The 23828-nt window shown below is 38.9% G+C and overlaps 2 protein-coding genes across 2 annotated transcripts in view; one reads left to right on the top strand and one right to left on the bottom strand.

Annotated features, from left to right (window-relative positions):
* dpy19l3 (dpy-19 like C-mannosyltransferase 3) overlaps positions 1-10005 on the top strand; it is a 72905-nt gene extending 62900 nt beyond the window's left edge. Inside the window, 1 exon segment of the mRNA XM_046840638.1 lies at positions 5864-10005. Within this exon segment, the coding sequence (XP_046696594.1) occupies positions 5864-6052 (189 nt within the window). The 3' untranslated portion in view covers positions 6053-10005.
* Positions 10006-11522: 1517 nt separating this feature from the next.
* Positions 11523-23828, bottom strand: part of si:ch211-186j3.6 (neural-cadherin) — a 285200-nt gene continuing 272894 nt past the window's right edge. Inside the window, exons 32-33 of the mRNA XM_046840706.1 lie at positions 16768-16922; positions 11523-14407 (exon numbers count right to left, since the gene is read on the bottom strand). Coding sequence (XP_046696662.1) covers positions 13853-14407; positions 16768-16922 — 710 coding nt within the window. The 3' untranslated portion in view covers positions 11523-13852. The remainder of the gene's footprint in view (positions 14408-16767; positions 16923-23828) is intronic.

The raw sequence follows: 23828 nt of genomic DNA, 5'->3' as shown, positions 1-23828 counted from the left end.
CAGCTATCTCTCTCCCTTTACCAGTCATAGTGCCAACATTTAAAGTACCAACCCGAACCTCCACTCTCCTACACTTCTCCTTTCCCTGTCGTCTCTGTAGACGTTTTCCTCCTCTCCTTCTCCTCCTTCGGCCAACAGTAGCCCAATTTCCACCGGTACCCTGTCGGCTAACGATACCTGTGGTGGTCGTTGGTAACCCGGGCCTCGACCGATCTGGTATGAAATTCTGATTTGTGATTTGTGATTTGATTTGGCACGTTTTACGCTGGATGCCCTTCCTAACGCAACCCTGCCCATTTACCCGGGCTTGAGAGCGCCACTAAGAGTGCACTGGCTTGTGCAACCCTAATGGCTGGATTAGTGTATATTGCTGTTTAATCCAATTTATTAATAATAATGCAATATATGAAGTTATATACAGTATGATCAGCATTTGTGATTGAGTGTGGAGAAGATTTTCACTTCCTAAAGAACCATTTTTCAGCTACTAGAAACTTTTTTGTTGATGTTAAAGATTCCTTAAAGAACCATTCACCCTGACAAAGAACCTTTCAATAACTTTTATTTTTAAGAGAGTAACTAGCCTAAGTGATGTTTTACTACATTTTTTTATTTACTTTTGAGATCCCCTGATTCAAAGTTCAGAGCCATGTTAATTAGAATTTTTACAATATTGAACTTTACAACATTCATGCACATTTACCCCAAGTTTACAAGATTCAGAAATCTCCTATAATAAAATTGTCATCAGATAACAGCTTTTTTATGTGAAGGTCCTAAAAAATTAAAAAAGGATTAGTCAATTAATGAAAATTAGTCATGAATAGCTACTTGCTTTTGTAAATAACACTTTTAACATTCCAACAAGGTTTCAATAATCCTTTCATTTTGTTCCTGAAAGACATACATGGCACGTGAGTGAAGTTCTTCTTTCACCCTCTTTCTCTGAATACAGTCCTAAGTCTCTTTCTCTTTTTATTAGTACATTTTAATCCTAAAGTCTTTTAGGAAATCACTGGTAAAACCTTCCTGTATATACTGTAGGTCGTAATTACAGTAACAAGCACATTTAAATAGCATATTTTCAAAATGCATATATTTGGAACAGCACCGGGTTGGACATTTCTAAGAAGACCCATGAGCTCGCTGATTTACAAACACAAGCTACCATTACCTCCGAACTCGCCAGTGACTATTGATAAATTGTAGAATAAAACCAGAGCTCTAAAACTTTCCCAAGCTGAATATGTTGCCCTATTTTTTCCCCATGTTCTTCCATCAGAAGCTCAGTGGTTCAGCTAATTAATATTCATGAATGCACAGGGTCTGCTTATGAATATTCATGAGTAGTCCGGTCACGTTTATGAGTAATGGACTCAAAAAATAGGCTACAACATTGTACTAGAAATGCCCCTGATTTCCAGGGTAAACATCACACATTATATGTTTCACAGACACCAAGGAATAATACAATAAAATGCCGAAAGCTACGATTAATTAGACGTTAAAGACGTTAATATGGTTGAGAAAGGCCTAAAGCATAATGCGTGGTTGCTAGAATAAAGCATTTATTTGCATTAGTTGTCATTAAATCTCATCAGGCTTCGCACACGTCACTCCCGCTGCTAACAGAGAATACTTTAAAAGAGTTTCATTACAGGTTTGATGGAAGCTGTGCATCTCACCTCCTCTGATGTTCACGACTCAGTCAGAGAGTGGGGAAAAATCCCTCGTTCGTTTGATGCAGCCTGATGAATCACTGGCAATTTGGGTTTCTCCAGACTGCTTTCCTCATCTGATGTGGTGCCCTAACACAGCATGCCTTCTTCAGTGTGTTGACATATTAAATGCAATGCGATTTATTATACAGACACGTGAAATAACGTTCAACCTGTTCAGGATTAGTCTGGAATGGTTTTATTGGAGGATAGTGTTGCAGGATTTTAGAATCAAGGATGTACCTGGGGTATTTCTGATATGAGTGGTTTAAGTGTGTGAACTATCCAATTAATGCGTTAGAAATTAGAAACCATTACATTATTTGAACAATATATTAGGGTACCAGATTTTTTTCAGCCATTTTCCAGTGTTTTTTTCCTGAAACTGTTACCACAGAGTTTGCCAGCACATGGGTGTGGAAGATCTTAACTTTAACTTTATTGAACACATTTGTGATGAATTGGAACGATGACTGCACCCTAGGCATCCTCACCTCACCTACATCAGTACCTGACTTCACCTGTTGCAGAATAAGCACAAATCTCCGCAAGCGCACTCCAAAATCTATTTCCAGTTGATTAAAAAAGGCAAATGGGGACTAAATATGAAAGGGGGTAAAGCACAATAGAATCTTATGGTCCACAAACTTTTGTCTATGTTGGAAACTATTAGAAACTACCGTATTTTTCGGACTATAAGCCGCTACATTTTTTTCCTACGCTTTATACACCGGAGCGGCTAATATATGATTTTTCCTGGGTTTTTCCCGGTTTCACAAACTTCAAGCCAAAAAACTGAACCCCATAACATTAGACCAATGAAATTTGCGAACTCCCAGAGAAATAGTTGTGAAAGGAAGGAGGAAGACAGTGAACAATGACTTTCTTGGTCGGCTACTGTTTAGATACAAGCCGTTGTAGCGTGTTGAGTCAGGGTGAAGGGAGAGCTCGCTAACTCCAGTTGCAACAGAAATCATATAAGCACAGACGGGTTTCCAAAACTCGTGCTTTTCTATTTTGTCTTGGCAACAGCGTTACGGGTTAGTCAAAGAAATGAAGAAATCAGCATCAGAAAATAATAAGGACATAATCCTTGTCTTGAACACACGCATTAATAATAATAATAAAATAAAAAATGCAGTGGCATGCTATTCCCAAAATACCGCTCTGCTCCTAACGGAAGCGCAACATATTTCACCCGTTACACCGTGTAACGTGTCTTTCGTTAAAGCCTGTGTAAAGTACATTAGTGTAGACAGGTGTAGACGGCTAATAGACAGGTGCGGCTTATTTATGTTAAAAAATTAAAATATTTGTAAAATTCAGTGGGTGCGGCTTATATATGGGTGCGCTTTATAGTCCGGAAATTACGGTAATTGGAATTGGAACTAATTGGAAACTAGCTATAATTCGTTTCCTCAGCATATTGGAGGCTCACTCGCTTAAGCTTAAATTTCACACACCAATCCAGAAAGATCATCAGCATACCCCTACACTATAGGCATCATTCACAAATAACACACATACAAATACACACACTTTTTTTTTTTAAGTGTTACAAGCCTATGAATAAATGGATGTTCTTGGAATGTACATCTCGAACCCTTTCATTTATTCATCATGTACATCATTTTTTGAAGTATGCCATGCTCTCGGTTTGTTAAATAATACATCCTGTACTGTAGCACTTGCATCCTGTAAACCTTTGTCCTTGACACGATCAGTCAACAAACCATTTATCTGAACCCTTCTGATTTCCTGGCCATCGCCGTTTTCTTTTTAATTTAGCCGCTGTAGCAGGAGGTCAGCATCTTTCCCGATAACAGATCCGCTTTTGTTCGCGCACAAGCCTGCGGCTAATTACCTATCAAGTGCACCGGGTCTCGTCCCTAAAGATTACGTGGTACTTTGCTGACCCTGGCGTGCATCCGCTTTTACCCTTTTCTTTTTTTTTCTGCTCTGAAAAAGCACGTGGAAATTTGACTGGGCACGAAGCAGAAGTCGCATGGAGTGTAAATAAAATTCACCTAGCGTTCACCTTGAATAATAAAAGAAGAAGGGAGCGAAAATGGGTTGAATCCAATTTTAGGAATATTTTGTTTCAAATTCCAAGCGGGAACCAATAGAAAACGAATCAACTTGGTGAACCAAGATAAAAAAGATAAAAAGATAAAAAGAAGGCTATGCTAATTAATTCAAGCTAATTTTAGACTCAGCGCTTTTTTTTTTTGTGTGTCACTTTTCATTCGAGGATGTACAGTATCTAACACTATCACTATAGCCAGATGTTGTTTTTCTTCTTGTCATTATGAGTGTGTGCTAGATTTCATTAACATGCTACATTTTATATAATGTCCAAAAACCCGTAAGGCTATTTAGAGCGCAGCGCTGTTGAATTGCTGAAACTGATTTGTTCATTACATGTAATATAATGAACGGACTTTTGGTACCACTCAGAGGAGGATGGGTTCCCTCTCGAGTCTGGTTCCTCTCAAGGTTTCTACTTAATACCCTTTCAGGGAGTCTTTAATTGCCACAGTCACCACTGGCTCGCTCGTTAAGGACAAACTTACAATTATATACATACATAACGTTGTTGAATGAATTGAATCGTGACTGAATGAGCACAAATCCCACTTCGAAATCTAAGTGAAACATATTCCCAGAAGGGTGCACGTTATTACAAAGGCAATGGAGACTAATTATGGAATGTTCAAAAAGCACTACAGAATCTTATGGTCATGTGTCCACAAACTTTTGTCCTTATTGTATATATCAAATTGGAATCTAGTTAGAATCAGTTTCTTTCTAGTTTCTTCAGAATAGTGGAGGTTCTCTCACTTCGGCATACCACTACACTACAGGCATTATTCACACAACGCTATTGAATCTTTGAATCTGATTAGTCGAACGTATTCGTTCATTTTAATGAATTGGATATTTTAATTCTTTGCTATGTTAACAATATGCTCCGTTTCTATAGTAACAGCTACCTGAGAGGGTCCAAATAGTCTGGTAAATGTAATAATAAGTGATTTCTGTCAGGTGTTTTTATTGAACAAAGAACATTTGGCATGGAGACGTTTTTACATCAGGAGCTCTTTTTCGAGTCACAGTTCCCAGTTTCTCTGTAACACGACAAACTACAGGAAAAAACCTGGAACTAGCTAGTCTTGAGGATAAAAACTGATCAAATATATATGTATTTAAATTAAATATATTAATATAAATATTAATACTAATCAATAAATGAAATCAGGGTTCCTATGCATTTTTGAAAAGTATAAAAACAGTATGGAATTTAATTTGAGTGATTTATTAGCATTAGTATGGGGGGAAAAAAATAACACTGACTATAAAAAAAATTATTTGTGTTTACATACTGCTGATCTATTCGGTTTTCTAAAATATAAAATACAAAATGAGTTAAAATATTTGTTATAAAACAAAGGCTATGTTGATCCGGATGCACTTGATAATGTTTTTCGTGTAAAATCGACACTTTTGTTTCCAATCATTCCTCAAAAAGGTGCTTATCTGCACTAAATCACGTCCCTCATCGCTCATTAGCAAAACGTAAGGCACTTCAGATGACCTGCGTCATTTTCCACCTGGCGTTTATTTCCTTTCCGGCGCTTTGAAAGGTTGCGCAGAGTTTTAAAGTTTATCCGCTTTGAAAAAGAATTTGTTTTCAAAAAGCTACTTATTCGCAGGCTGAAACGGCGTCTCGGTGTGGACGGAAGGCTAAAACGGAGAGAAAGATATGTGTTTTCAAATGAAAACAAAACGCACGGAAAACATCAGAGATTGTAACGTATCGCATGTTTTAGTTGGAATTTCAAATCATTATTTCAGAGATTAAATATGGTTTTAAATATCTTTAGGGAATCTGCATAATTGGGTCTGCTTTTTTGAAATTTTAAAATGAAAAATATGTAGGAACACTGAGTAATGCGCTCTATTAAGAAAAAAAATGATTTAAAGCTAAATATAAAGCTAAATATCTTCCTGTACCTTCACACCTTTTTGTGGTTTGCTCCTTGCCCAGCCTTTGACTGCCCAGCTCTTTGCTTCAAATAAATTCAATCTGACTTTTAGATTTTGCGTGAAATTCATTTCTATGTTTCTTTCTTGTTTTGCCTCAGATCATGGACGGATCTGGAGAGAACGACCCTGACCTGGTTCCGGCCTCTCACCCACGCTTTTGCCAAGCAGTAAAGAGCGGCGAGCCGCGCTACTCCACCCTCTTCACCCGTGTCTTTCACAATAAAACTTTCAGTGTCTACAAGCTCAAGAAATCGAAGAAGAAAGCCAAAAAGGATGAGGGAGTGTAGACGAAGGACAGAGCCGCCTCCAATCAACCTCCTGCCTTGCTGCTGCCTGTGAGGAATGTTTAGTGACTGAGTGATCACAGTAGGTGTGTGTGTGTGTGTGTGTGTGTGTGTGTGTGTGTGTGTGTGCGGATACCTGATTAATCCATTGCAGGCAGATGATGCAGTGTGTGTATGAGACTCTCTAAAGCAACAGGAGCTCATGTTTAAAGAACAGCAAGAGAGACAGCGAGTGAACACGAGATGAAAAAAACATTTTTTCCCCCCTTTCCCTTGCCATCTGTTTTCTGCCTTTCCTTCATCCTTTCTCCGTCGACACGATCTTATGCATTAAACATGCTTACACATATGTTACTAAAACATAGTTATTGAAAAGAAGCATGTTACACTTTTGTCCTTCTGTTTCCTCTAAGCCTTTTTTTCATTTCTCACGAGCTAAAAAATGTGTCAAAAAAAAAAAAAAAAGAAGCTCCTGGTGAATCTCAGAGAATGAACTATTGGGCTTATTGTTTGTCTTTACACTGTAGTCATAGCTCACTGTCCGTGCACGTTTCCACGCACATGTCCACGAGCATCCGTCTGCTGCTCTACGGATCTCTTAACGGTGACTCATGAGCGGCAGGCTCGGTCACAAGTGCAGCACGATCGCCATCAACTCTCGATGTAACGCCTAACGGCTCCAGCACTGTGAATAGCATAGCTTTTTTTTTTGTTCCGTTTAATTAGCCCCGGATGTAATTTAGTGCTCAGGATGTAGCCATGAGCGATAGCAGAAGAACGACAGAATTTACAACTCAAATGTAAAGTCTGTTGTGTGTAAGGTTTGGAACTGGATTAAGAAACGCTGGTAGATTTAGTGCGAATTCACGATTTATATATACGCGAATGTATTCTTTTTTTTATTAATATTGCGTGGTTATGTTTAAGGAACAAATCTAGTCTAATGGTGTTACTTGGTTGGAAACATTTTTCCAATTAGTTTTATTTTTTTGAGGCAAACAAGCAAACGAACTCCTGTAATGAGAGCTGTATCAGGAAATGCACTATATCACGTTATTATAAAGAACACGAAACAACTTGCCGTGCTAGTAAGTACCCAGACATCCCTCCATCTCCATGTAAGATCTTTGTAACCTACATACACTATATAGACAAAGGTTTGTGGGAACCTGACCATAATATTCTAGGTGCTTCTAGGACCATAAGATTCTAGGTGTCCCAATTTGCAGTCATAACCTCCACTCTTCTAGGAAGATGTTCCTATAGATTTTGGAGCGTTCTTGTGCGTTTAAAATTGGTGTTTATTCAGCCACAATGGTGTTAGTAAAGTCAGGAACTGATGTAGGTGAGGTGAGGAGGTCTGGAGTGCGTCTAAGTGTTCCAAGTCATCAGAAAAAGTGTTCAGTGGGGTTTGAGGTAAGAGCTCTATAGCAGGACACTCAAAATCTTTTAACCCTTGGAGTTGGCTTTGTGCTCAGGGTATTGTCATGCTGGAAAAGGTTTTGGTCTCCAAGTTGAAGTGAGGACAACTTTAATGCTACGGCTTCCAAGGACATCAATTTTGTGGTAACAGATTGGTAAAGAACCTCATATGGGTGGAGAAGACTGGTGTCCCAATACATTTGTCCATATAGTTTATATTTATGGTTATGGATTGCACTATCATGAAATCCTCTTTTGTTTAGGTTGAATTTGGTTCTACCTCCAGACTGAGCTCATTTTCCAGAATGTCTCAAGAACCCTTAAAGCTCAGAGCTGTTTCTAAAATCTGATTGGTCAGAAGTGTTCATCTATTTTATGAATAAATAAGGTAATTAGTTCGAACAGTTGTGCCATCTGTAGGGATGAAAACGTAAAATTTATATTCTTAACCTATTTTTGTAAACTCATTGGTGACCGTTTCCCGTATTAAAAACCACTATACAGATAAGTGTTTTAGGATATATACCTTGTTACAGATCGCACCATCGTACTGTAAATCCATTTCTCCAACAGAAATCCACAACAGACTTTCAATATAATACGTTCACCCATAGAGCTGCCTGGTCGTTTCATAAAAATCCTCCATCTTATGCCGAGCAAAAATTGGCTTCAGTGAAATCAGCAGGCCGAAATAAAGCCCTGTGTTATGATAGAGTTAAGCTATGAGAGCCGCGTGTTTTATTACAGTACTCGTGGCATCGATTACGACGGAGCATTCCAATTTAACGCTCCGAGGTCCTGATTTACTAAAGGTGTGTGTGTGTGTGTGCGTGTGTGTGTGTGCGCGTTGCATGTGTGTCAGAATGTTGCGAGTTGTGTTCTTCAAATTAGCAGAATAACGTTCAATTTATGTGTTTGATGTAATACATTTGTAGTACGTGGCCTTTTTTTTTTAAACCAAGCAGGGTCAAGTGAAAGGGGTCTTTACCAATGATTTTTTTTTTTGACATGCAATGTAATTTTTTTTCGGTGTTGTTTTTTTTTTTGGTCAACCTGAGCATGACCTTGGGGATGACATTTGTAAAAGCAGATGAATATAGCCGAAGGGCAGCAATTAAATTTGTGAGAGGCAATAATAAAACTGTTTGGAAAGCCTTGATATAAGGAATGTTAACTGGGATTTTACTTACTGCATAACCAATTTGATGATTTTGATAACTTAATAGTAGTAGTAGTATGGTGAGTTTAAATGAGATAATATCTGTATTTGAGAAAATGTTGTCACACACACACACACACACACACAAAAGTGTGTGTTCAGCAACCATTTTAGTATATCTTCAATACTATACTATACAAAATGAAACTTGGACATATTTTAGTCAGTGTGCAGCTTGTACAGCAGTACAGATTTACTGTCTTCCAAAAATAACTCAACATACAGTCATTATTGTATAATTAACTGGCAGCAACATCACACCAACAACCTGTGCATCTCTGGTGAAATCCATGCCCAAGAGGATAAAGGCAGTGCTGGATATCAATTTGCTCTAAACGAAATATATACATTTTGGACAGAGTTTGAACACGTTCACTCAGGGTGTACTCACTTTTGTTGCCAGCTATTCAAACAATAATGTCTGTATGTTGAGTTATTTTTAGAGGACAGTAAATCTGTACTGCTATACAAGCTGCACATTCACTACTCTATAAATATGTTTCTTTTCTATAGTATTTTCCCTTTATGAGATACTGTGTGTGTAGATTATGTTCTTTGTGAACATCCTATTCCGCATTTAGTCCCCATTTATAATAACCTCCACTCTTCTGGGAAGATCTTTCACTAGATTTTAGACATTTGTGCTCATCCGGATTCTAAGGCATTAGTAAAATCAGATACTGATGAGGGTGAGGTGAGGAAACCTCGGGGTGAGGTCAGTCTTCACTTTCATCCCAAAGGTGTTCAATAGCGTTAAGGTCAGAGGACAGCAGGCCAATCAAGGTCTTTGGTCTCCTCATTCAAATGAAGGGAAATTGGTATGCTGCTGCATCCAAATACATCCTATACAATTGTGGGCCTTTGTGGTAACAGTTTGGGAAAAACTAAATATGGCTGAAAAATTCAGGTGTCCCAATACTTTTCTCTGCATAGTTTATGTAGTTAATAGGTCATAGGATTATTTTATTTTTGTGGATGTAGATATGACATGCTTCTTGATTGTATCCTTTGTAATTGCCCTTAGTTTGGATCGTTCCACTGATCTTGGTCAACATACATTGTTCTATTTGTATGTAATGCTTTACATGGTACATTCCACTTTCTCTGTAGTTGGTTGTTAGTAAATCAGGGCCTTCATTGTATTTTTTTCACTTGTAAGGATAACAAAAGAGCATTACATTTGTTTTGCGGATCCTCGGGCATTGTTCTACTGCACTAGCTTGATCCTGTGATGTTTTTAGTGTATGAGTGTCATTTAAACATTTTTGCTTGTTTTTAATAAAATTAAAAATTAAAGATTTGTTCCTCGACTGTTCCTCGATCTTGCGTCCTGCATTGTTAGAATTTAAAACAGCATGACATCGCGAATGGCTGCGACTCGAACGGCCGCTAATAAAGAGAACGTCTCATTGTGATTCTTCGCAAACAATTACAAATTTATCACAGCTCGTTACCATTTGTCGCTCAAAAAGTCTGTTTTTCTTTCTTTCTTTCTTTCTTTCTTTTTTTTTCTTACTTTCAGTATTGAATGTAAAAATAAAATCACAAGGAACAGACCTGGATCAACCTTTAACCTCGTCTGGTGATTCAGAATGTACGGATATGCAAATTACTTCAATGGAAGTGACCTCAACCCTGGAGAAGTCGTCTTCGTCCTCAAGATATTTGCATATTAGAACATAAGAGGCTCCTGTGTTTTATTTTATAATGCAGTATCACTTCCTGGTATGTTCTTTTAAAGTGGAAACTGCTTGCTAGCCTAAATATACAAGGGTACTGTGGAGAACCATGAAAATGGATTTGGACTATAATTGATATAAACAGTTGGCCACAATGGATACAATTGCCATGGAGAGTTTCACACTCAAGTCTCCATGAGGGAACAGCTGATCTAATGTATGGATGTATAAATGCATTTTTGAATATATAAAGGATATATAAATATATAATGTTTGGATATATAAACAATAAATTTAGTGTCACCCAGATGAGGATTCCTCTCAAGATTTCTTCATACCATCTCAGGAAGTTTTTTCGTTGCCAACATCGCCACCATATCGCTCATTAGGGATACGTTTTTAGGGATTGGTTTCTAACATTAGCATTTATATTCGGAATCGATTTATTTCTGCAAAGCTGCTTTGGAACAATGTGCATTGTTAAATATGCTGTACAAACAATTAAATTGACTACAAGATACACAAACCATGTACTTGACTTAAAGAGGAGATACAGTAGGTAAAATATTACTTCAGTAAAAGTGCTTCCTTTAAACTTTCACTTGAGTAAAAGTACAAAAGTATTTGCCTTCAACTGTACTTTTGTAAAGCCATAGCACTTAAAGTATTAGTGCTACAATGTTCCTATTATAATTTTTATAACAAGTCTCTTTGCTTAATCAACTCGTTTATGTGAAAAGACTCAAATGTAACTCTCAGCACATCAATCTATTAATAGAATGATATTAATGAGTCAAACACTGATTGATGTCTATTACAATTATCATGGGCCCAAAACCTTCTTTTGTAAGTGTTGAGGCAAGTTCAAGTCTGGAGTTTCTGCGATCATTTGTTTCTCTCAAAATGTTCTGCTTGTCGTTAAACTGATGCCGAACAGAGTTCGTGCTCTACCCTGATTGGTGGGTTGACCAGTTAAATTTATATCGTAACGTTTTAATTTTAACATTTTTAAATTTAAATACCAAATGGAAATACTTCAGTAAAATAGATACAGGAAAAAGCTGTTTAATTACAGTAAATAATTACATTTACGTTGTTGCTGTCCACCACTGCTGATCAGAAGGATGTAAGTTCAAATCCCAGCACTGCCACTACAGGGTCCTTAAACATTTGACTTTCCGATCCAAAGTCCAAAGCCTTAACCACTGATCCTTAAATGTTAGAAATAGAGATACAACAATAATAGTAGTAAATAACTTTATTCATTGAGAAAGAAAAATGCAAAACGTCAATATATTTTTACCCACTGAAAGAAATATACTTTAAAAAAAAAAAAAAAAAAGAGATAAAATACAAGCTCACGTTCAACAGCAGAAGCTTGATATCTTGATATTCCTCAAATGGGAACTTGATATTTCTTTGAAAAGCAGTAAATTTCTTCAATATGTACAAATGAGGTAAAAACATCTCACAATATGCAGTACTATATATTCACCACGAAACAAAAAAAAAAGCCTGGGAAATTAATATGACACTGATCTGTCTGAGATGATAGAAAACTCGGGAGACCGTGTATCTTTCAGATAGTATTTTTCACCTCACAACAACTTTTTTTTTTACCTCAATCGTGTTATAAGGTTGAATCGAAACCGCAAGTCCTGTTGGATCCCTTATCTTGTCTCTGTGAACGCAAGTACCGTTTCCCGGTTTTATGTTGCTGCCTCTGGAAAAAAAAATTGGCACATTTGAAATCCTTAATAAGAGTGACGACTTTTTGCGCCGACTCCTCCGTCTCCCATGATGCTTTGGTTTGCAGCATGACAGCGAGCGATCAGTTCGTATTAGGATTAGCGCTCTGATGTCTTTTAGCACACTCCTACACACCACAGCTGCACTGTCATGCTCCACATTAAAGAGCTGCACAACAAAATCCATGCCGGAATAAAAAATAAAAAAAAGCAGGGAAAAAAATAAAAAAAAGACAGAGGGGGAGGAGAAACCTAACCTCAGGATGCATAAAATACAATGTCGGCATTTGCGACCTCACAGGAGGAGGCTGTGCGACTTTGCTGTATTCCATTAGCGAAGGGAAAAAAGGCGGCATGACAAACTTTCACGCCTCGTGCCGCTTCATGAACCTGTTCGAATGGGTTGTGTTGAAACGCTTAGTGTCGGGTGCTGGAGGTTCACTTACGTCCAACTTTTATTCCAAATGTTCTGGGCTGAGTTCACCTTTATATCGAGGTTCATCAGGTTTCTCAGCAGGGCTGCGTGCTTGTGAGGGGGTTACAGGGGGGTGTATGTATATTTATATTTATATATATATATATATATATATATATATATATATATATATATATATATATTTCCCCTTGTAGTTCTTTGCCAGAAGTAAAACCACCACATGTTGTGCAGGTTTTTTACAGGACACAAAGCATCCTAAAGGGAGCAAAATGAAGTGGAACCTCGCTAGACTCGTACCACCGACAAGCAGTTCCTGCTTAGAATTCAGGTCCCAACACCATCCAGTAACGTGAACCAGTCTCGGAAAACGAAAAGACGTTACGCACGTGTATGCACGATCCTTATACGTTATGCACACGCATTCATGAAATGTATTTAGCTCTTTTGTACAAACTTTGTAGTAAAGGCCTCTGTAAAAACATCCACCGTGGACCTTCAGATCATGGTCCCAAACTCATTTGTATTCAGGCTCTGCTCACGAGAGAGGGCGCAATTTGTATTCCCATCAAACGTTTGACGTTGTTGAAAAAAACATCCTCCTCGTTTTTTTTCTCCCCACCCACAGTCACTCTTTGCCTCCATCTGACTTGGAGTTAAAATTTATGAGGAAAGTAGTGTGTGAAAAAAAAATAAGCCATGACCAAGTTCGGAGGTGTAACTGATGAACGTCGCGGGTACCTTGACAGTGCAAGTAGCAAACGCGCTTAGAAAAGCAAGCTAAGAAAGGCCATGTAGGGAAAACAAAACAAAACAAAACAAAACCGATCCCATCACAAATGTTCAAATACTTTCCCCTTTTTTAAAACTCAAAACACATCCTATGCAGACATGAAGGACAGCACGCGAGTAAAGATCAGAGTGTGAGGCTTTCCTCCAAAAGGACGCCAAAAGTTAACAGATACGATCACTTTCCGCCATCGTCACCCACGGGTTGCGGCTGAAAAGTGTTATTTTTTTCCTTTTTTCTTTTTTTTGCAGAGCAAGTGTCATATAGGGACGCTTATTTCTTTGACTGGCATTTCCCATTTGTGGCTCATTGATAGTCCATGGACACCAGCCTGTCTCCATTTCATTTGAATCTCAGGAGAAATATTTTGTAAGGAATCACAATCCTTTGCAAGGACAGAAAGCAAAGCAGACCTTTTTTCTCTCTCTTAAAAAAAAACTCCCTGTGATTCTGGGTCCATACCTGACGCTCACGTTTTTTTTTAAATAATGCTACACATCCGAAAAGGCCGCTTAGAGGTCGCTCGCCTCGGCCCTCTCGTAAAGTGCTCGGAGTTTATCGAAACGTGGACCCCAATCTTTGAGGCACTCGTGTCCGGCAGCGCCGCTCTCATCCAGACCGGCTGAGCTGAAGGAGCTGAGCGAACCGGCTGGAGAACCTCCACCTTCAGTCGAGAAGACCTGAAGCGAGTCAGCGGGTGCAGAGTCTGCGTGTTGCTCGGCGTCCCGGATGATTTCGCACAAGTAACGCGCGAGGTCCTGGCTAGAGAAGGACAAGCTCTTGCGGGCGAGTTGGGCGGTGCGGGCGGCTGCAGGGGCAGCGCATTGGCCCTGTGCAGGAGCATGGTTTAGGGGCACGTCTCTGCGCAGTGTAGTGCTGCTGGATGACACAGAGGAAGTGCTGGTCGCCGTCGGAGCTCTGGAGGGCGGGTCTGACTGGTGGAGGTGGTGCTGTTGCTGCTGGATGGGAGCGTGATAATGATGTAGGGCTCGCGAGCGACTGTACTGCACCGATTGGGCCGGGCTCGGCTGCAGGGATTTCTGCAGTTCTGCCATGTCATAAGCATTCTGAGAGAAAACGAGAAGAAAATGAGGATCTGTTAATTAATTTGAGTTAATATGACATGCTTTCTAGAGCAGATCTTTTTACTGTCAACGTCTGAAATATGTAACATAAACAAGTCTTGATCCATTGGCTAATAAAAGAGAAGAACGAGACGCTGACAGCATAAGAGGCTCTGTGTCTTCATTACAGAACGCATTCTTCGGTTAACTATTAATGACATAAATCCTGACTCATGCCACTAATGCTAAAGTCTGATTAGCTTCTCTGAGTGCACCTCTGTTTCCACCTGAGAGAGAAAGGAAGAGCTCTGACAGAGAATGAGTGAATGCACTCGAGAAAATGGAAAATGCCAAATGCCTTTGCCAAGACCCCGAAGATTAGCGCTTATCTCTGGGGGAATCAAACGTAAGGTAAGAGAATGAATATCGGTTATATATCCGTATCTGGATTTGAACTCAAACCGGGAGTTTGTTTGACCATTGTTGATCGGTTTGTTTTGCAATCCTAATTTGTACTTGCAAGCGATTATTTCTAATGAATTTACTTTTTTTTTTCAGTTTTATTTTGCCAGAAATATGAAAACTTTTCACACCAGCAGATTTCTTAGACTAATAGTACTTTTATTCCCTGACATAGCAAAACAATTATGAGGATATATTTATCCATGAAAACTTTGGAAAAAGGCATGTACCACCTGTTAATGTCAATACAGAGTGGCGCAGGGAAACAGGAAATTTTAGAACTGGGGGTTGGCGATTGTTTGAAACCATTGTGACCTCGTTTAGAACCTTTTGTCTTTAGTTATAGTGGAGTGGTGCACAATAAGCCCTCACTGTAAAAACTTTGAAAAGAATGGTGATAGTGTAAATGATGCGCAATGAAAATTTCGGCGTCATTATCAGTTAAGACGTCATGATTCTGTCCAGTTGTCTATTAAGAAAAAGGGTTCAGCCTTAAAAAAGGAGGTCCCAGGTGCTGTTTGACCGCACACCAGAGAATATCGAGGCTGTTTGAGCTGCCGTCGTGAGGAGCCCTTGCCGCACCTTTAACAACACGCATCATTATTGTGTTGAGCTGTTTCTTTGAAATTACCAATCCATGTTGTAATCGCATGAGCAGACGGAACACGATCATGGCGTGCTAACCGCTAATGACGCCAAGCACAGCACTGAAACCAGCTCTATTCTTATTTACTATGAAAGTTCGTCGCACACCACTCCAATACCCCATTATAACTAATGGCAAGGGGTTCAAAACAAGCTCACACTGGTTCCAAACAATCACCAACTCTTAGTTCCAAAATTACCTGTTTCCCTGCATCACCCAGCATAAGCAAAACTAGTACCCAGGCTGGCATACTAGTACCCGGGCAGTTACTAAGGATGAATAAAAGGGTAACAGTGTAAAAGAAGTGAAAGTTCTCATAGTAACTAGGTGGTTAAGACATTGGACTTCTGATTGGAAGATTGGAAGTTCATATATAAGCATACAAATGCTTCCATTGTTAGGCCCTAAGGCAGGCCCCTTAACCCTCAACTGCTCAGTTAAATAAAAAAAATTGATGACTATAGGTAAGTTCCCCAAATGCCGCACATGTAAATATCTTTCAGCAACATGCATTCTTTGATTATCTTCAAGCTTCCTATCCTTTCTCTCAATTTCTTTCTTTCTCTATAGCTGCTTTGTGACAGTGTACATTGTTAAAAGCGGTGTACAAATAAAACTGTATTTAATTAACCGCTAGTTCGTACTCATTTATTTACTTCTCGCCCACGTGCTCTTTTTTTGTTGTTCGTTTCAAACTAATCATTTTGAATCATGCATTCGTATTTAATTATACGAATATATTATTCTATATACTGCACTATTGCAGCCTAGACAAACCAATGGCTCCAGCACCTGCTGACATCAGTGAGCGCATTTCTTCTCACTCAGTGGCAATGCTTTATAGTCGTCACTCCCTCCCCCTCCCCCACCCCTCGTCTTGGGTAGAATAAACTTTTAGAGCTTTTCTCCCCAGCGCATACACTTTCACTAAAAATGTCATGGGTAAAATGTCAAGCTGTCACGGTATCTTGAAACGTTCAGCTTTCAACAGTTTCGAGTCGGAACAAAAAAAAAAAAAAAAAAAGAATCGGGTGGGCTGCTGATGTTAAAGGTTGCCGTGGAGACAGTTCCACATGAGCCGTCATGGCAACTGGGTTTCGGTCCGACTTTTTGGACGTCCCACCGTAGGTTGTCATAGCGACATGGGCCACTTATGTGTAACTCTAACATTCCGGCTGTGGAAAAAAAGGGCACACTTTCACAGCCATTGACAAGCCGGTGCATCGTTTTAATCAATCGCTGACAAGCCATTCACCTGGTCCTCCTCGCCCCCTCCTTCCTCGTCGTAGTTGAGCACGTTCTCACGGATGTCCTCCCAGCCGTCGTGGTGAGCGGAAACGTGGTACACGCCCTCCTTCAGGCCCTTGTAGCTCCGCCAGCGTGTGTAAAGAAAGATCCCGAGCAGCAGAACTGCACACACATGCAAATGAAAATTAGGGATAAAACAAAACAACCTTACAGCATTCTTCCACAATGACTGTGGCTCTTCTGTGCTTGATCGTTACCATAAAGCTCAAGCTAATAAGGTCAATGGAGCCCAATCATAGGTCAGGGAACACTACTTTTAAGTTTAACTGCTATCTTGGAGCCAATTAAAGAGAGTAATTATCTAAGCTTTATAACCTTTAAACATGGAACTCTGTACAGTGTACAGGAGGTTGCACATTAAACACATTATACACATTATATAAGCATCAACTATTTACCATTAACTTGCTGGTGCTTTCTGTGATCTGTTTTTTCGTTTTACTGGTTGGCTTCCCATCTTCCTAGTCCCTCTAGGGTATTATGTAAAAACCAAATAGAAATACCGTATGTGCATTAATTAGGGAGAAGGATGGGGCAATGCCTCTGTGTGTGTGTGTGTGTGTGTGTGTATATATATATATATATATATATATATATATATATATATATATATATATATATATATATATATATATATATAGAGGCATTGCCCCATCCTTCTCCCTACTTAATGCACATACGGTATTTCTATTTGGTTTTTACATTATATATATATATATATATATATAGTATATATACATACATACATACACTGCCTCTGATATATGTGTCTATCTGTATTCAGATTTATATCTGATATCAGCACGGTCTGAACTGAAAATGGTTTTTTAAAGTTTTTTTCAAATACTAACCCTACAACTATGCCCTTAAAAAAACCTCATAGGTAGAAATTCCAGAACTCGGAGCATATTCAGACAGTTCCTCAACCTCAACTCCATTACTCAGGTTCGTAATTGGTCTCAAGAGATGTGTGCAAGTGTTTTTTGGTAGTTATTATTTTTACTTTGTTCATGCCCGCAATACTTTCTTACAAATGTAAATATTTTTAAGTCCCGAAATACAAGTAATATAAGTAAGAGACAGTTCTATAAAAGTTTAATGCGTTTTGACTCTCTTCCTACTGCCGGGATAAAAACCATAAAGATAAATCATTTGATGGGGGAAAAAAAAAAAGGTATTGTTCCTGCATCAAGCAACAAAACACTGTCATCATCATGTATGTGGAAGAGGGCAGACAGCGTTAAGTGTGTTATGTTTCTCTGAAAAGTTACTCATGTATTAGCTTATATGTATGAGCATGTATTAGCTTCACGATTTCGCATGCCATCTTAGCCCAGGGTCCCTGATGAGGAAAATGAGGAAAAAAAAATCAGGCATGTAATATGAAAGTAGCCTAGACAGAGAACCGTAACATGTACACACACTAACTCTAGCAGAGACACAGCGATATTTTCATTACACAATAATGAAACAGAGCTCCCTTTCATGATCTTCTAGCTTCGCAGACTTTAGGCTTTAGAGTAGCTTATATGTATATATACACCCTGAACCTCAGTGTGCTTGCATTCTGAGCTTCATCTAACATTGCCTCTCTTCTCCTCCTCCTGGCTGTTTGTTTTCTGTACGATTTCACAGCATTTCTCCATCACTCTCTTTTTTTTCCCTGCTTGTAGTCCCCTTTGCATCCTTCTCATTCAGTTTCTCGTTCTCCATTTCCTTTCTGTTCCACCGAGGCTTACTTCATGTCAGGGCCGTTTTGTCTCATGTTTACCTTACCTTATACTCGGCTTCTTTATTCATTGCTTTCTTTTCTTTCTTTCTTTTTTTTCCTTTTTCCGCTTACTATGAGCTGCAGCTCGCAGCACTTGCCGGTTCTGTGAAGCCAAACACCTCAGTTTTTGGACAATAAACACACAAGTTCTAGTAAAACTCCCAATAGTACTGTTTTACGCAATAAACTCAGTAATATTTGCTGCTATGCGAATCAAATAAACATTAATAAAAATTACATTTGCAAAAAAAAAAAAAACATGCATGAAAAAAATTCGTTTTTTCCCCCTAATGTAACCAAAGGATGATGACAAAAGCACTCATATTGCATTTCTTGAACATTCAGGAAGCCGAGCAAATAAAACGACTGTTTCTTTTTTTTTTTATTTCCCTGCTTTGGCAACTGTGCTTCACATAAATGAACATCAAGTATCTCCTCTTCAGAGATTTGTCATGCTGCGTCTGTGCCAAAGGAAGGTACTTACCCAAAAGCCACAAGACATTTTTAGACGTTTTCTCCCCTAATCACTGCAAATAGGATTTCTGGCTCATATTCAAAGAGCAGTTTAAAACAGAGAGCAGCACACATTCAAAGAGAAAGGTGGAGAGCAGTCCACTAATTGAATCGTCTTTTTTATCCCCCCCTTTTAGTCTTCTCTTAGACTTTATGGAAGGTATCTGGACCGCTCACTCTGCAGCACTTATCAAAGAGAGCCAGGACAATTGTGGTGATATCAGTCATAATATGGCATATGGTTTACGTTCAAACTGTCTGCTTCGTGTTTGTTTTTTTGTTGTTGTTTTTTTTTAAAGCGAACATCGTACAATATTATGACAGGATGTTTGGTTCGCCATAAGGAGGGTGTCTCTGCATGCCTATCTAACTCAAATGGCACTGAAGCAGGTGGATGTATGTTTAGAAAAAGCAAGACGATTTTTTCACATTATAAAGTTTTTTGAAGGCCAAAAAAAATTGTAATTAAAAAAAATTATTACACAGACTGTACTAACGATATCAACATTACTCATAATGAATTGTGTACTTGATAGGAAGAGCAGTAATTTTATTCCGTTCAATTAAATCCCAGTCTATGTTTAGTTCCCATTTGCTGTTCCAATAACCTCCATTCTTTTGGGATGATGATGTTTTGGATTGTGAAGTGTGTAGAGATTTGTGCTCATTCATCCACAAGGGTGTTATTATAGTCAGGTACTGGTGTAGGTGAAGAGGCCTGGGGTGCAGTCAGCGTCATCTCAATTTATTGATTCAGTTCAGTCAGAGGTTTGTTGCAGGCCAATCAAGATCTTAGATCAAGATTAGCTCAATTTGTGTAGTGTCATGCTGAAACAGCTTTGAGTCCAATAAGAAATCCTATACAGTAAAACCCTATTGTATGAGCAACCTATAGTACGAGTAAACGGAGATACGAGCAACCTTACTCGCAAAATTTCACGAGCAAATTTCGAAGGCACGAGCAAACCCACGCTGCTGGTATCCCATTTTAGGCCAAGGGAAGCATCAGTCAGTCGATCAGTTAATCTCGTGTCACTCGGTCGCTCTCGTTGTTCAGTGCAGCAAAAACGTAACTTTTTTTAGTGTTATATTTTTATTTCACTAGAAATCTTGAAAAATGTCTCCCAAGAAAATCAGTGATGGCGCTGGAAAAAGAAAATAAATAGAATTACCATTGAAACCGAAAAGGTTACGAGCGTGGTGTGCGTCACACCCTCGCAATCAACCACTACCACATGGGTAAGTGTTTAATTATGTTTACATTACGGTAATTTGCGGTGTATTTGTTTGTTAAAATAGGATACAAATACTTTTTAAGTGCAGAAATATGCGCCGAATGAGATCTCGGAACGGATTAAATCACTTTTACATTCATTCTTATAGGGAAAATTTGTTCGAACGTACGAGCAAATGGACTTATGAGCAATTTTCACGAATGAATTATACTCGTCCAACGGGGTTTTACTGTACATTTGGGTTCCAAACTTTGTGGTACCAGTTTGATGATGAACCGCATATGGGTGTGATATTAGGTGTCTAAATACTTTTGTCTGTATATGGATTTACGAGATTATAAAAAACAATTGTTAGTGTTTCTAGGGGTAGAATTTCACATTGAAGCTGCCTGAAAAATCATTTAACCCTTTTCTCATAATTTGTCTATTTCTAAGAACATTACATAAGAATTAAAATTCTTACAAATACAGAGTCAAATAAAGCGATAAGACTATCAAACGAAACGCTTTGTGCTTGCAGCTACGGGAACCATTGAGGTGAAAAAGAAAGAAGAAAAAAATCAGTTCTGCCTTCTGATGCAAAAGGAGAATATAAACAGATAAATAAACAGATAAATAAATAAAATACTTCCTAGATGAAAAGACTGCCTCGTTTATTCAGGTTCAATACGACTCTCTTTGACTTCGCGAGTGATTTTTCCCTTCTGTCTCTCGATTTCTCAAAAGCGAAACTTTTAACTTGAACAGTTGTAAGAGATTTTAGAATGAGGTTTTGTGAGCGTTTTATTTTCAGAAGTTCAACTCGGCTGGACCGCTATTCAGGTTCAGGTGCATCGATCTGTATACCTGAATTTTTGCACCACCCGGGATTACCCAGCAGCCCCCTCATCGCTCGCTGGGAATGATTGTAAACACCTTTAGGGTGGAGGTAAAATTCATGCATCTTCTCATTGTGGGAATGTCTAGTGTGTGTGTGTGTGTGTGAGAGAGAAAGCGAGAGAGAAAGTAAGTGCACGTTCACATGAGTAATGGTGATATAATGTGGGGCTTGGTGCATTCGGTGAGAACGTAATTGCACGAGGAATGAAAATATCCATCATGCACAACAGACAACAAAGAATAATTATTTCTTAAGCGCAAGACAGAAGGGGAGTGCAAATCGCCAAAAATATTGATTCCAGCCAACTGTGATGCAAAGAAAAAAAAAATGTACAAGGGCCATTAATTTGCTCTGCACCAAGAACATGTTGTGGTGTCTCTAGACTGCAGCCTCCTGCGTACGGTCGGTAATCTTCCTTCGTTCTGCTCTTATTTTTCTCCAAATCCTGATCCTGATTTCCTTCCTGCACCTGCCTTCATCCTCCTCGTGTTTGATCTCCTGTTTTCTTACTTCCCTTGCACTTCTGTTGTCTCCTTCTGTATAACTGAAAAAATGTAAGTGTGTGTGTGTGTGTGTGTGTGTGTGTGTGTGTGTGTGTTTGTTATCTGCCACAGCCCTGTTCCCATACGCAAGCCGACGTTCTCTCTCTCGCCTCTGTTTCGGCGGAGATTCGTCTGCAGGGAAAATCCTTTGAGAACTTTTACGGCTGCAAATCAGGATCAGCATGAGACAAGGCTGACATTTACTGCCATCCAGACACTGGTTAATCTACACACACACACACACACACACACACACACACACACACACACACACACAGACAGACATATAGAATAATGAAAACGGAATCGGAAGTGCACTGTTTTATTGCATGAGCAAACACGTGGGCGTGCATGGGTAAAAACACACACACACCCACACACACACACACACACACACACACACACACACACAGACACACACAGACAGAATGAGAGAGAGTGTCACAGTGCACAGCTCGACTGCTTTGCTTCAATATTCAACAGAGGTACAGGGGGAAAAAAAATCAAAGGGGGAATAAATCCAGCAGGTTGGAACAGATACGCTTCAGAAGGTATGATGCAGTGGTTTCCGATGTACACACAGATGTCTTTGGACACGTTTTGATAGTTTGTTGGGGACCCATTTTCCTGGGGACAATGTTAGGAATATATATATATATTTTTTTTATATGGTTGGGAATTTGTGTTCGCAGTCTCCATAAAGAAGAAAAAAGAAACAGGAGGCATTGGAGGGATTTTCTAAATGATCGAAGATAATAACCTGTGTGTGTCTCTTTGTGCATGTGCACGAGCATGCAGAAAGAGCTTTCCTCATTGTGCCAACTTAATTACGCAGACCAAACTTTGTTGCCATGGCGTCTGAACCTGCTGCCTATGAAATATTCAATAAATGACTTGGCAATACACTTTGCACTTTCACTCACTTCCCAAGCACCATTAGCACGGAAGGGAAATGAATAACATCTGATATATTCTTTTAAAGACATAATTACAGCTGCATTAACGACTGTCGGAGAAGTAAAAGTAGGTCAAGATACGAGAGAATGCAGCGTACATGTCTGTGTGAAACAGTAGACCTGTAATGTATAATGTGTAGGGCTTACAAAAAGAAAATAATTAAATAAAAGTTCAAATGTTTTAGGCAAAAACTAGGCAAAAAGTACAAAATACCTTAGAGAAAAGGTATAAAAGTCTATTCTGTATATTTAGCATTCAAAAACGGAACATTTCATGCCGGTGTTTTGTGCTAAATTAAGACACTAATTAAAAAAAAATTGGGCTAAAAACGCTCCACTTCATCGTTTTCAAGCCTTTTCCAAAAGTTGCTGATCCATAGTGAAACATCTGAAAACGCCACGCCCCTGTACTGCGCATGAGAAAAAATGTGAGACGTGTTGACCTGCGTTATTTCTGATGTTAATTTACATTCCGGCTTTTTAAAACATTTTGAACTAACATTTGAACTAAGCACAGGAAATGATGACTAGAAAACCTCAGCAATCATACACATTTCCTCCTTAATTGTTCTGAAGCATATTGGATATAAGGCGGACTAAGACATGGCCACAGATTTTAGAACAGACTTGTGGACCCCATTACTGGTGTGAAATGGGAGGCACCGGTGGGGCTCGAGTAAATTGCCCACAACCAGTCCAGAGTGATTTGTAGAGTGTAAAGTGGGTTTCACTGGGGCTCCACCTAGCTGAGCCACAGGGAACCTTTGTGGGTTTTTTTGGACATGCCTAACTGTGGGCTTTCCCACAGAAAGCCTTCAAAACGACAAACCCACATCGGGCCCATGTGGAATTAACTAGCTATGATATTGTTTTGTTTCTTACATACTAAGGAAAATATTTGAGACATGATTTTGAGTGTAAATACTCTCTTAATGTGAAAAAAATGTATTATGAAATATTCCGTACAAGTAATAAATATGAATTTGTAATTGCACTCCATCCCCTGAACTGGTACTAATTAAAAATGCATAGTAATATATAATTATCCGGGTACTGGGGTTACTACACAAATTACACACCAGTGGTGTGCCGTCCGTGAGGTTAATATCGA

Source organism: Silurus meridionalis, chromosome 26 (assembly GCF_014805685.1).
Source record: "Silurus meridionalis isolate SWU-2019-XX chromosome 26, ASM1480568v1, whole genome shotgun sequence".
In the NCBI taxonomy this organism is placed as follows: Eukaryota; Metazoa; Chordata; class Actinopteri; order Siluriformes; family Siluridae; genus Silurus; species Silurus meridionalis.
Note: the sequence above shows the minus strand (reverse complement) of the source record. Positions and strands in the feature narration are given on the sequence as shown.